At 41.5% G+C, this 13702-nt stretch overlaps 1 protein-coding gene across 3 annotated transcripts in view; it reads left to right on the top strand.

The window, feature by feature from the left end:
* The window catches only part of pank4 (pantothenate kinase 4 (inactive)), a 77977-nt gene that overhangs the window by 13968 nt on the left and 50307 nt on the right, over positions 1 to 13702 (top strand). For 2 of the 3 annotated variants that reach the window (XM_068017177.1, XM_068017175.1), the window contains exons 2-5: positions 4291 to 4400; positions 6224 to 6432; positions 11810 to 11993; positions 12791 to 12883. In XM_068017177.1, the coding sequence (XP_067873278.1) occupies positions 4291 to 4400; positions 6224 to 6432; positions 11810 to 11993; positions 12791 to 12883 (596 nt within the window). The remainder of the gene's footprint in view (positions 1 to 4290; positions 4401 to 6223; positions 6433 to 11809; positions 11994 to 12790; positions 12884 to 13702) is intronic. The other variant, XM_068017176.1, reaches the window with a different exon arrangement.

Genomic DNA, 13702 nt, shown 5'->3' with positions numbered 1-13702 from the left:
AACCCCACTATTTAAGAAAGGAGGGAGGGAGAGAGAGAACGGGGACCTAAAGACTTGATAGTTTGACATCAGTAGTAGGGAAAATGTTAGAATCTATTATAAAGGATGTGATAACTGGAGACTTAGAAAATAATGATGTGATTGGGCAGAGTGAACATGGATTTATGAAAGGGAAATCATGTTTGACAAACCTGTTGACATTTTTTGAGGATGTTATTTGCAGCATAAAGGCGAATCAGTGGATGTGATGTATTTGGATTTTCAGAAGGCTTTTGATAAGGTCCCCCACAGGTATTGCTGCAATTGTATCAAGCTTTGGTGAGACTGCACCTGGAGTATTGTGTACAGTTTTGGTTCCCTCATCTAAGGAAGGCTCTACACGCCATAGACGGAATGCAAAGGAGGTTCACCAGCCTAATCGCTGGGGTGGCAGGATTGTCTTCTGAGGAGAGATTGCAGAAACTGGGCCTGTATTCTCTAGAGTTTTGAAGAATGAGAAGTGATCTCATTGAAACTTAGAAAATTCTTAAAGGGTATGCCAAGATGGATGTAGATGGGATGAGTGAGTCTAAAACCACAGAATCGTTACCATGCAGAAGGAGGCTATTCGGCTCATTGTGTCTGCGTTGGCTCTCCTAATGAGCATTTCACCTAGTACCACTCCCCTACCTTCTCCCCATAAATTCCATTTTGAATGCTTCAATTGAACCTGCCTTCACCACGCTCTCAGGCAGTGCATTCCAGACCTTAACCACTCACCGCGTGAAAAAGTTTTTCCTCATGTCTCTTTTTTTGCTTCTTTTACCAATTACTTTAAATCTGTGCCCTCAGAGGGGGCCATAGTTTCAGAAAAAGGGGTAGGCCATTTAAGACTGAGATGAGGAGGAATTTCTTCATTGAGGGTGGTGAATCTTCAGAATTCTCTACCCCTGAGGACTGTGGAAGCTCAATCATTAAACTTGTTCATGACAGAAATCAGTAGATGATCAGCCATGATCTAATTAAATGGTGGAGCAGGCTTGGCAGGCTGAATGGCCTACTCCTGTTCCTATGACAGTTTTTCTTGACACAGAGTTATGATCTGGAACGCTCTGCCTGAAAAGGGTGGTGGAAGCAGGTTCAACATGACTTTCAAAGGGGAATTTGATACTTGAAAAAGGAAAAACATGCAAGACTTTGAGAATACAGCAGGAAAGTGGGACTAATCAGATAGCTTTTTCAAAAAGGAGGCAAAAGTGTGACGGGCTGAATGGCCTTTTTGTTGTAACTTTCTGTGATTTTTCAAGACAGTCACTGAGGTAATGCTGGAGTATAGAATTAGCCCTAATTTATACAGTTGACTAAATTATGTAGCATAGATGAATCAGCAGGACTCAGATTTGAAAAATGGTCTTTGCTCAGTTAAGTGATGTGACCCAAGGCAGGGGGAGGAATACAATTGGCAACGGTGTCTGGGCTAGGAAAGGAGAAAAACTCAGACTCTGACCATGTTCACTGATTCCCTGCTGAAAATGTGCATAATGGGTGAGGATCGAATTTGGCTATGATGTATTTAATGTGCAAAAACACCACCTAGGCTGACGCATGAAAAATTGGCACTTGGGCAAAGCACCGTACCCCAGCTGGACTCAGCACCTTCAGGAAAGGGGAGAAAGTTTCCTTTTATTTAAAAAAAAAGTTGTCCAACTATTGGTACATACATTTTGTTGTTGTATTTTTCTGCATGGCAAGTTTTTGATAACGGTTGTGTTGGAGGGGAAGTGTGTGCAGAGGTCAGCTATTTCCACACACAGAAGCAGAAATACCAAGAAAGCTGGTCATAGCTTGAATGTGATTGTCAGATTAGGTTGTTTGTTTGCCTGGCCTTGGAGCTGAGCGAGTGATATACAGTATGGGTTGGTGGGTGGTGTTCATATCTGCTTCTCCACATTTCTAATCCTTAGGGTAGGAGTTTTATCAGCTTTGATTTCTACATGTGACAGCTAATGGATAACAACTTTTCACCACAAACACAGTGATATGTTTTTCCAGTAATTTCCTAATGAAGTGGACAAATGAGCTTTATCTACTTAATGTACTAGCTAAATATAAACTTTGCCACAGACATCACTGATGAAGTGCTTCAAAACCAAGATTAGCTGTGGTCCTTAGTTCGAGTTCACTGGGTGCTTGTGTGAAGGAGCAGAACTGCAATTAGTAAATTAGTACACACTCCATTCTGTACACTAGAGTATTGTGCACAGTTTTGATCTCCTTATCTAAGGGAGGATATACTTACCATACAGTGAGTGCAACGGAGGTTCACCAGAGTAATCCCTGGGATGGCGGGATTGTCTTATGAGGGGAGATTGCAAAAACTGGGTCTGTATTCCCTAGAGTTTCGAAGAATGAGCGGTGATCTCATTAAAACTTACAAAATTCTTAACAGAGCGTGACAGGGTAGATGTAGATAGGATGTTTCCCCTGGCTGTTGAGTCTAGAACCAGGGGACGCAGTCTCAGAATAGGGGGCAGGCTATTTAAGACTGAGATGAGGAGGAATTTCTTTACTCGGGGTGGTGAATCTGTGGAATTCTCTACTCCAGAGGGCTGTGGAAGCTCAATCATTGAGCATGTTCAGGACAGAAATCAATAGATTTCTGGATGCTAATGACATCAAGGGATATGGGAATAGTAGGGAAAAATGGCATTTAAGTAGATGATCAGCTATGATCTGTTTGAATGGCTCGATGGGCCAAATGGCCTACTCTTGCTCCTATTTCCTATGATCCTATTCGCCTAAGCGTGTCTATGAACATGCCATTTTAAATTGTATTTGTTCAGCCAACCCCTCCTCATGCTGATGGCCTCCTTCTAGACCAGTTCAGCACTAACCCCTGATGATGATTTCCCAAGGTCATTAACAATTTGTCTTTATTGTAGCAGAAATATTGGGTTGCAGGGAATCAAAAGTAGAGAGTGAGAAACAAACAGATCTAATATATGAAACATTGCCTACTTTGTTCCTATTTCTTAAGCAGGAAACAGATAGCGTGTCGTCAGTAGGAGGAGGCTTGTAGTCTGACTGCGCCTCCATCAACTGGGACCCAGCTTTTCACAAGAGTGGGCATTGTCAGTGCAGAATTTGAGAACTTTTTATTTCTTGGGATGTGGGCGTCACTGCAAAGGCCAGCATTTGTTGCCCATCCCTAATTGCCTTTGAGACGGTTGTGGTGAGCTGTTTTCTTGAACCACTGCAGTCCATTTGGTGTGGGTACTCCTATAGTGCTGTTAGGAAGGAAGTTCTGGGATTTTGATCCAGCGACCGTGAAGGAACAGTGATATAGTTCCAAGTCAGGATGGTGTGTGTCTTGGAGGGGAACTTGCAAGTGATGGTGTTCCACACGTCTGCTGCCCTTTTCCTTCTAGGTGGTAGAGGTCGCGGGTTTGGAAGGTGCTGTCGAAGGAGGTGTGGTGAGTTGTTGCAGTGCATCTTGTATGTGGTACACACTGCTGCCACTGTGCATGGTGGAGGGAGTGAATGTTCAAGTTGGATGGGTGACGATCAAGCGGGCTACTTTGTCCTGGATGGTGTTGAGCTTCTTAAGTGTTGTTGAAGCTGCACTCATCCAGGCAAGTGGAGAGTATTCCATCACACTCCTGACTTGTAAATGGTGGACAGGCTTTGGGGAGTCGGGAGGTGAGTTACTCAGAATTCCCAGCTTCTGACTTGCTCTTATTTCTGCAGTATTTATATGGCTGGCCCAGTTCAGTTTCTGGTCAGTGGTGACCCCCAAGATGTTGTTAGATTGTTCCCCAACAGAGAATGACAATGTACAGGTGTAATACAAAGTGGAGAACTGACTTGGCAGCTGCACGTCTCTGCTTCAGCTAGAGAACTGACAGTAAATTAAAAATGAATGAAGAGTTAGTATGTAGCTTCCTGTTCAGGAACGATGGTGTTGCCTTTAGGATTTTAGTGAAGGATAATGGCAGGCATGCTGAATTTTTGTGCCGTGCGCTTTGAACTGCAAAGCACCCAACAGTAAGAGAATGAATTTAGTTCTTTCAAACTTGCGAGTCAAGAGCATTTTGAGCCAAATAACCCTGGGCTGAATTACAGTCCCATCACTGATACTGGCTATAGGAGCAGTTTGAGCAGGTAAATGAAGAGCAGCATACAGCATTGAATCATATTGGCACCAAATCATTTACGTCCAGTGACATAACTGGTTTAGCATTGCTGAGAGTTTCTGGAACTGCTGCTCATTTACTGTAGTTTCTAAGCTGTCATGCTATATATTATTTACAGAACTAGCAGAATGTCTTTCGTTAACAGGTGGCTCCTTGACAAAGCTGGCCTACTACTCAACTGTACAGCACAAGGTAGCCAAAGTGCGATCCTTTGATCATTATGGCAAAGTAAGTATGATGTGTAACAACACTTCTATTTATACAGTGCCTTCAAAGTAATAAAACATCCCAAGGTGTTGATAACAGGAGCATTGTAAAGCACAATTTGATACTGAGCCAGAAAAAGCGATATTGGGGCAAGTGGCCAAAAGCTTGGTCAATGAGGTTAGTTTTAAGGAGCATCTTCAAGTTTGAAAGAGGCACGGCCTCAATAGTGAAGCAATTAAAATCAGGGATACTCGGGGCTAGAATTAGAGGAGTGCAAATATCTGGGAAGGTTATGGGGCTGGAGGAGATTACAGCTATAGGGAGGGTTAAGGCCATGGAGGGAGTTGAAAACCGATGAGAATTTTAAAATTGAGGCATTACTTGACCGAGAGCCAATATAGGTTAGCAAGCACAGGGGTGATGGGTGAATGGGACCTCATGCGAGCAATGACATGGGCAGTAGAGTTTTGGAGAACTTCAAGTTTACAGAGGGGAGAATGTGGAAGGCTGACCATGAGTGCTGTGACTTAGTCAAGACTAGAGGTAACAAAAGCATGGATGAGGGTTTCAGCAGCAGATGAGCTGAGGCAGGGGCATAGTCTGGCGATGTTACAGAGATAGAAATAGGCAGTTTTGGTGATGGAATGGGGGTTGGAAGCTCAGCTCAGAGTCAAATAGGAAGCCTAGATTGCAGAGCTCTGGTTCAGCCTGAGACAATGGCCAGGGATGGGGATAGAGTCGGTAGCAAGGGAATGGAGTTTGTGGCATGGGCCAAAGATGATGGCTTCAGACTACCACGTTTTTAATTGGAGGAAAATGCAGCACTTCCAGGACTGGATGTTGGGCAAGCAGTTTGACAACACAGAGGCAGTGAAGGGTTCGAGAGGGATGGTGGTGAGGTAGAGCTGGGTGTCATCAGCGTACATGGGAAACTTGGCAAAAGAGAACTGGGTGGGCCAGACAGTTTATACTGTTTATACCATCAACGGTGCAAGACTCACATACAACGTAAAAACGTTGGTGATGGTGTCTTTGTATTTCCTACAACAAAGAACTGTTTGTGAAAGTGGTTGCTCCTCGCATGACAGTAAGCAGGCTAACTGGTTCACATTATTGACTGGTAAATAGAATTAACTTTTGCCATTTCTTTTTAATTACTTACCTCCTGACTGCCCAAAGCCTGTCCGCCATTTGCAAGGCACCAGTCAGGAGTGTGATGAAATACTCTCTACTTGCCTGGATGGGTGCAACTCCAAAACATTCATGAAGCTCAGGGCAAAGCAGCTTGCTTGATCAGCACCCCTCCCACCACCTTAAAAATTCACTCCCTCCACCACCAGCACACAGTGGCAGCAGTGTATACCATATACAAGTTGCACGACAGCAACTCACCAAGCCTCCTTCGACAGCACCTTCCACCTCTACCACCTGGAAGGACAAGAGCAGCAGACGTATGGCAACACCACCATTTGCAAGTTCCCTCCAAGTCGCACATCATTCTGACTTGGACCTTTATTGCCATTCCTTCACTATCACTGGGTCAAAAACCTGGAACTCCCTTCCTAACAGCACTATAAGCATATCTACACCAGATGGACTCAGCGGTTCAAGAAGGCGGCTCACCACCACCCTCTCAAGGCCAATTATGAATGGACAATAAATGCTGGACTCTCCAGTGACACCCACATCCCGTGTAAGAATATAAAAAAAAAACACCTGAGTATCCATTAGAGACAAATTGGAGTAAATTTTTATTAGTCATGGTTTGTTATATTTCTCCTAGAAAATATGTTTTTCCACAGCCTATGTTTCAGACCATGACGCTGTGTTTGTGTTTTTCTAAGGTCCCTGATGATGAGCCATTGTACGAGATCTCTGTTCAGGAAGAGATCACTGCTAGACTTCATTTTGTTAAGTTTGAAAATGCTTATATAGAAACATGTCTGGACTTCATCAAAGCCCACTTGGTGAACACAGAGACCAAAGTGATTAAAGCCACAGGAGGCGGTGCTCATAAGTTCAAGAATCTGATTGAGAAGAAGCTGGGACTAAAGTAAGTGAGAGCTTAAAAGTTGGTGAGATCAAATGGTGTTGGTGAACACACTGACGAACCATGCAGTCTCCAACCAAATCTTTCTTTTTGTCTTGTGTTCTGGGAACAAGTGGGAAACTTGATTTGATCCACTAAATCTAAGGGTTTCTATTAGTGCTGCACGTAGCTGCCAAAACCTGTTGGCTAACTCTCCTGGGTTTGGTTTTGGATCGATGGAGAATGGACTCCAATTGTCAGGAGTGATATGTACCAGAGGACAGATGATGGGAAGGGTGAGTTAAAAGGAATCTTTTGAATGAAAACAAAACTGTAGAAAAAATTCCTTCCATGGGAGGAATGCCCAGTTATCTTAATGGACTGTCTAATCTTCTTTACGTCAGTCTTGGCTGAAAACACTTCTGCCTCTGAGTCTGGATGCTATAGATTTAAGTGTCACTGCGGGAAATTGAGCACAAAATCTATGCTAATAAATCTAGTGCAGAACTGACGTACCACTGCACTATTAGAGGGGCTGTCTTTCGTATGAGTCATTAAACTGAGCCTCTGTCTTCCCTCTTCGGTGGATGTAAAAGATCCCGTGGCACTATCTTGAAGAAAACAGAGTTCTCCCCAGTCTCTTGGTCAATATTTATCCATCAACCAAGATCGCTAGAAAAGATCATCTGGTTATTAATCTCATTTCTATTTGTAGGATCTTGTGTGCGAATTGGCTGCCACGTTACAACATTGACTACGCTTCAAAACAAAATTGCTTCATTGGCTGTAAAGCCCTTTTGGATATCCTGAGGTCATGAAAGGCACTATAATAAGCCAAATTATTTTTTCCTTTCTGTTTAGTACTTGTGATTGTGTCTACTAAATTTTTTTAAAACTTGGAATAGACATCAAATATTTGTTGGTAAGTCCCTGCTATTTAGATTTCACCTCAGAGTCTGTCAATTGTGAATTATGTGGTTTTGCTATGTTGCAAGAGAAGTCGTCTTCAGTTACCTTTTGAGTTATCCTCTGTATAATCATTTAGAATTCAAAAAGTAAATATTTATTCAGTCCTCTAGCCCTCCGCTGCGAAGCAACAACCTGAAATCCTCTTCTGTTTCTGGCTTTATATTTAGCTAAATCTCAGGAAAATAAAGACTTAAATTATTACTGTGATCCCTGGATGTGGGCTTGTGTTAATAATCCTTAATCAGCACACTGCTGGGTCAGTGGCATGTTTAGGTTATATGTAATTAAATATGTTAATATGTACTGTATAATTAAACATTATTTTTTTACTAATTTCAGTTTTTTCCCTCTCCTGAAGGAGTTAGTTTTGATGCAGAGACTATATATCTTTTGTATTTTTATATATGTTTTAAAAAGTCTTGCATCTGCATGTACTTCATGTCTAGTCTTATAAATCCCAAGTCCACACTTATAATGGAAATAGCCCAAATAAAATTGTTCAGCTGTAGTTACACTGTCCAGCTACTTGTGCTGTAGCCCCACCACTTGTGGTAATTGTAGCACCAAGTTTACATGGGAACATAGGAATTTGTAATGGAAATACAAAGATTAGGGTAGAAGATATGACTTTGAAAAGGGAATGGAATTATGTTTGGTCTAATTTCCCTACCCTGTAACTGCTTCACCTGAAGGCTGTACTTGATCTTGAGTCCTCGTGTGCAATGTCGCAGAAGATTGACTGGTATATTAAAACTGGTAAATCAAATGTGCATTTCCTGTGTGTCATACTTAAAAGCAATGTATAAATGAAACAAAGGAACTCTTCAGGAACACAAAATACTGAAGCCAGTCTGCTAGTCCTTTAATTGACAATGAACTTATTCATTGTTTTCTTAGCAGCAGCAACTTTATCATTAGTCTTTTTATATTTCCAGTGCTTAACTAGTAACGATTAAGCTTTACATAATACATAGTATGTACAGCACAGAAGCAGGCTGTTTGGCCCAAATGAACCATGCCAGTATTTATGCTCCACACGAGATTCCTCCCACCCTACTTAATCTAACCCTATTCTTTTCGCCCTCATGTATTTATCTAGCTTCCCCTTAACTACTACTTGTGATACAGATTTCCACGCTCTAACCACTCTCTGGGTAAAGGAGTTTGTCTTGCATTCCTTTTTGGATTTATTGGTGACTATCTTATATTAATGGCCCCTAGTTTTGGCCTCCCTGCAGAAATGCAAACATTTTCCTGTTTCTACCCTATCAAACCCCTTCATAATTTTAAAAATCTGGAATTGAAAGCTAGTCTCAGTAATGGTGCCATGAAACTATCATCGATTGTCGTAAAAATGCATCTGATTCACTAATGTCCTTTAGGGAAGGAAATCTGCCGTCCTTACCTGGTCTGGCCAACATGTGACTCCAGATCCACAGCAATGTGATTGACTCTTTACTGCCCTCTGAAAAGGCCGAGCAAGCCACTCAGTTGTCATGGGCAATTAGGGTTGGGCAACAAATGCTGGCCTGCCAGTGATGCCCACATTCCATGAAAGAATATATGAAAAAGAGCTCCATTAGGGTCACCCTTCAGCCTTCTCTCTTCTAGAGGGACTAGCCAATGCCTGCACTTAAGCAGAAGAATAATGCCATTACATTTTACATGGTATAATTCTTTCCTTATAAAACAGTTAACTGAGCATGAGGAATGCTATTGGAGATTGGCTGGGATATGATAATATTGAATTACTTCTCCTTTTCCTGCCTGCCACACTTTTAAAAGAAAATATATATAGTAACAAAGGCAGTCATTTGGAATATAAAGAGAACCTCCACCAGCAGCTGAAAGTACCTTATTGACCCAGGAGTTGGAATATCTGGGATGTCTGCCTGACCTTAGCAATTGTACTTTTTTAAAAAAAAAAGCAAGCCAGGCCATTCATCCTGAAGAACAGTTGAACTCTTGATTTCATGCAGTAACTGTTTGTGAAATGCACAATTTCTGATTTTAATCAAGTTGTGTTCTTTTAGACCCAAATAGTCTAATTGCTGTTAAGTTAACCCAAGGTCCATCCATACACAGGTCACTTAAGATGCTGCTAGCACTTTTATGAACATTCCATGTGATAGCCTTTGTTTCGTTACACGTTTTGTCTTTAAGCGTAATGGTCTGAGTTTTTCATGAGTTGGAGTTTGTGCAGGGTGGTGCTCAGGAAGATCTTGGAGAAGCTGAGTTTGGAGGTCGCTGAAAGAATGGGATGTGTTTCAGTGGCGGTTGGGGTGAGGTAGCATTGCTGCTTCACTGCACCTCCTCAGATCCAGTTCTGCTTAAGTGTTATATTTTATAGAAACAGAAGGATTTAAGGATCCTGATTGTTGTGTTTTCACCATCAACATGTAGCTAGTTTTTAAAATAGTTTTTGCTATTGTGGAAAAGAGTAATGGTTCCTTTAATTGGTACTGGATCTGGGGAGCAACATAAATTAAACTGCATTCAGGTGCATTTTAATTATTTTTTATGCATTTAAACTGAAGTATGCAAAAGAAATCCAATTATCATTTTGATGTGTTTAATTCTTAAGGCTCCTTTAGTCGATAAGGCCATAACATCTTATTAAGCTTTCAATATTGCTGTCAATTATATGTGGATGAGGTGAGGTGAGCTGAGTGTGCTTTGAGGCTGGAAGCCATTGAAGTGAGATTTTAGTGTCTTTCCCCTGCTGCTGGTCCTAAAGTAAATTCCTGCTGATGGCACTGAATTGTTTTCCATATATGGTAACCTATCATAATCTTAGTGGTGTGCAAATATTTGTTAACCAATGGTATTAAGGGATATGGGGCAAAGTTAGGTTACAAAACAGCCATGATCTCACTGAATAACAGAGCAGGCTTGAGGGACTAAATCGCCTCCTCCTCTTCATATGTTCCTATGACCCCTATACTACAGTATTTAGCATTAAGCTTCTGGAAAACGAGTATATGACAGAAACAACAATACTGGATATCATATTAACATAGGAACACGAGTAGGCCATTCTGCCCCTCGAGTCTGTTCTGCCATTCATTGAGATTATGGCTAATCTGTATTCCAACTCCATTTACCCATATTGGTTCCATATCCCTTAATACCTTCGGCGAGCAAAAAATTATCCTTCTCAGATTTAAAATTATTAATTGAGTTAGCAACTGCTGCTTTTTGTGGGAGAGAGTTCCACACTTCTACCTGGTTACGTCCCCTTTTCCTAGTCTACCCTACTGGCAGGAAAAGTTTCTCTATCTACCCTATGATTCCTTTCAAAATCTCAATCAACCCCTTAATCTCCTATATTCCAGACAATACAAACCTAGTTTATGTAATCTCTCTTCACTATTTGACTCTGAGTCCTGATAACATTCCAGTGAATCTGTGCTGCACTCCTTCCAGGACCAGTATATCCTTTCTCTGATGTGGTGGCCAGAACTGTGCAGCATACCTCAGATGTTGTTCATCCAGGGCTTTTTGTAGTTGCAGCAAAACTTCCCCTTTAACATCTAGCCCTCACACTTAATGTTGTTGAAATTCATCTACCCAAGTTTTGCCCACTCATTTAATCTAGCAATGTCTCTCTTTAATTTTATACTCCCGTCTACACTACTTACTATGGTCACCAATCTAATATCACCAAATTGTCCTGTTTCTCAGTAAAACCCTCGATCTCCAATTATAATGGTATAAAATGGTCCCTCCCTCCCCCTCTTTCCCCCCATTGGTTCCCGTACGGAATATTCATTGATCAGAAATGGAAGATACAGGAAGGCTCTTAATTTGTAAACTGCTGTGTTTTGGGAAGAAGAATTGTGTTTATTCAAGATTCTGTTCCCCTTAAGTAAGTTAATGACCTTGATGCACATTTCTAGCCAACAGTTATTCCTTATTCTGCAACTGTAAGCACCATATTCTAGTAGCACACTCTTCATTTTAGCTTTTTAAAATAAATTTAATGTTTTATATTTATAAATACCTCCTGCATGCAACGGCTTGTTTTTAAATGGAAAATGAGCACTTTTTGGAAGAGTTAGAAGAGCTGGTGGAAGGAATGGCCAAAAGATGGGGTTTGTTGAGGGTTTTAAAGGGAGGGAAGGAGTTGCAGTTAGTTGGATGAGATAGGAGGTTGTGTGGTGGGATGGAGAGTTGCAGGAGAATACATTGTTGCTTTGGTTTTGCAAGTGCAGTGCTGAAGACAGTGCACTATTTTGGTCCCAAGGCTTTTTTAAAGTTGGTTCCTTTGTGATGGGGCAGGTTACAGGGTACATTTCTCATGGCTTGTGCTTAACAATGAGTTTTATTTGTATAACCCATTCAGTGCTGATGTTGCCCTAATTGATGTGATGCTTTGCGCTTTGACTTTCTGTCTGAGTGAGACCAGATTTTCCTTTCACTTTCTTTGCAGAGTGGATAAGGAAGATGAAATGACTTGCTTAATCAAAGGTTGCAACTTTGTGCTACGAAATATTCCACACGAGGCCTTCGTGTACGTGAAGCATGCAGACCCTGAATTCCGCTTTCAGACGACGCACCCAGATATCTTCCCCTACCTGCTAGTGAACATTGGGTCAGGAGTATCTATAGTCCGGGTAAGTAGGATCGATCTAGAATATTTGGGCACTGTCAGTGACTGACAGTGCCACATGTCTTCTTCTGGTCTTGCCTCTTTCAAGGAATGAAAAGGTGCATTCCACTAAATTGCCATACATAAATATTGTAAGGGGATACAGCTATACACTTATTGTGTCTCAGTTTCTTAATTACTTTGTGTTCTCCATTAGCTTTCAAAACAGAGCTGACACAGGCAATTGATGTAAAATCGTGGCTGTGATTTTTAAAAAAAGTTTGTTCATCTTTCTCTCACATAGATGTGCATGCAGTTTCCAGCAAGGTAACTGGAGACACAAAGGTTAGTTGTAGCACTCAACTGATAGTTGTGATAGCACAGAGGGCAGCCATTCGGCCCATCAGTTCCATTTCCCAGCTCTATCCCCATAGCCCTGCAACTTTATTTCCCTCAAATACCCATCTAATTTTCTTTTGAAATCATTCATTGTCTCTGCTTCTACCACCCTCGTAGGCAGCAACCGAGATCAGCTAATTTATCCTTTCAGCATACGAATCCTAAATAGTAAACAGATCAACGATTTCTCAAGTTAAAATTCAGACTTGTGTGCCACTGTGGTGAATTCAATGGCAGATGATTTCCTCTGTGTGTAATTAAATTTTAAACATTTTTTAAAAAACAGGTTTACTGACTCAGTAATACTGAAAAAATACCTACATTTATACACTGCCTTGTGATGTCTCTCAAAGTGGGTTTGAAATAATGAATTGAACAACAAATTGTGTTTATTTTTAATGTGATTCCTCTCATCCATTATAGGTGGAGTCTGAAGACCAATTTGAGCGGATTGGAGGAAGCTCAATAGGAGGTGGTACGTTCTGGGGGCTTGGAGCCTTGTTGACAAAAACAAAGGTAGTCATTTTTTCCTCCCCTCCCCTTTGTCCTTTATAGATTCTCTCCTCACCACATGTCTATTTGTGGTCAGGAATATGGGCTTGAAGCAGTCTTCAGGCATCGCCAGTTCTGCTCTGTAGTCAGGTACTTAGAAGCTTGGGATGATTGCTCCTCCCAATATGCAGTAACAAGGGAAATAAAAAAAGAACGACTTGCATTTATATAGCACCTTTCATGACCTCATGACTTCCCAAAGCGCTTTACAGCCAATGATGTATTTTTGAAGTCTGTTCACTTGTAATGTACTGTGGCAGCCAATTTGCGCACAATAAGGTTCTGTTTTAGTAATGTTGGTTGAACCATACATATTGGCCAGGACAGCAAGGATAACTCCCCTGCTTTGCTTCAAAATAGGATGGGATCTTGGGGTAGCCAAGGGTTCTTTTACATGCACTTGAGGCGCCAGATGGGGCCTCAGTGTAATGTCTCATCTGAAAGACTGCACATCTGCTAGTACAGGACTCCTTCACTGTTGCACTGGTGGTGTCAACACAGAAGTTTTGCTCAAGTCTCAAGGGTGGGACCTGAACCCACATCTTTCTGACTCAGAGGCAAGAGAGTGCTACCACAGAATCAGGGTTGACTCCTTCATCAGTCCTGAAGTTCTACCACAATAGTGATAATGATGGCAACTGCTCTTTTCTGTTGAGGTTATCAGTTAAAATACTATCACTTTCCATGAATTGCTTTTCTTGTTATTCAGCAAATTTCCTGCTTTACCTCAGTGCAGCTTCCTGCTGTCTCTTCTGCTGCTTCTTTCAGATTGACGTCTTGTTT

This window comes from Heterodontus francisci, chromosome 37 (genome assembly GCF_036365525.1).
Source record: "Heterodontus francisci isolate sHetFra1 chromosome 37, sHetFra1.hap1, whole genome shotgun sequence".
Taxonomy (NCBI): Eukaryota; Metazoa; Chordata; class Chondrichthyes; order Heterodontiformes; family Heterodontidae; genus Heterodontus; species Heterodontus francisci.
Note: the sequence above shows the minus strand (reverse complement) of the source record. Positions and strands in the feature narration are given on the sequence as shown.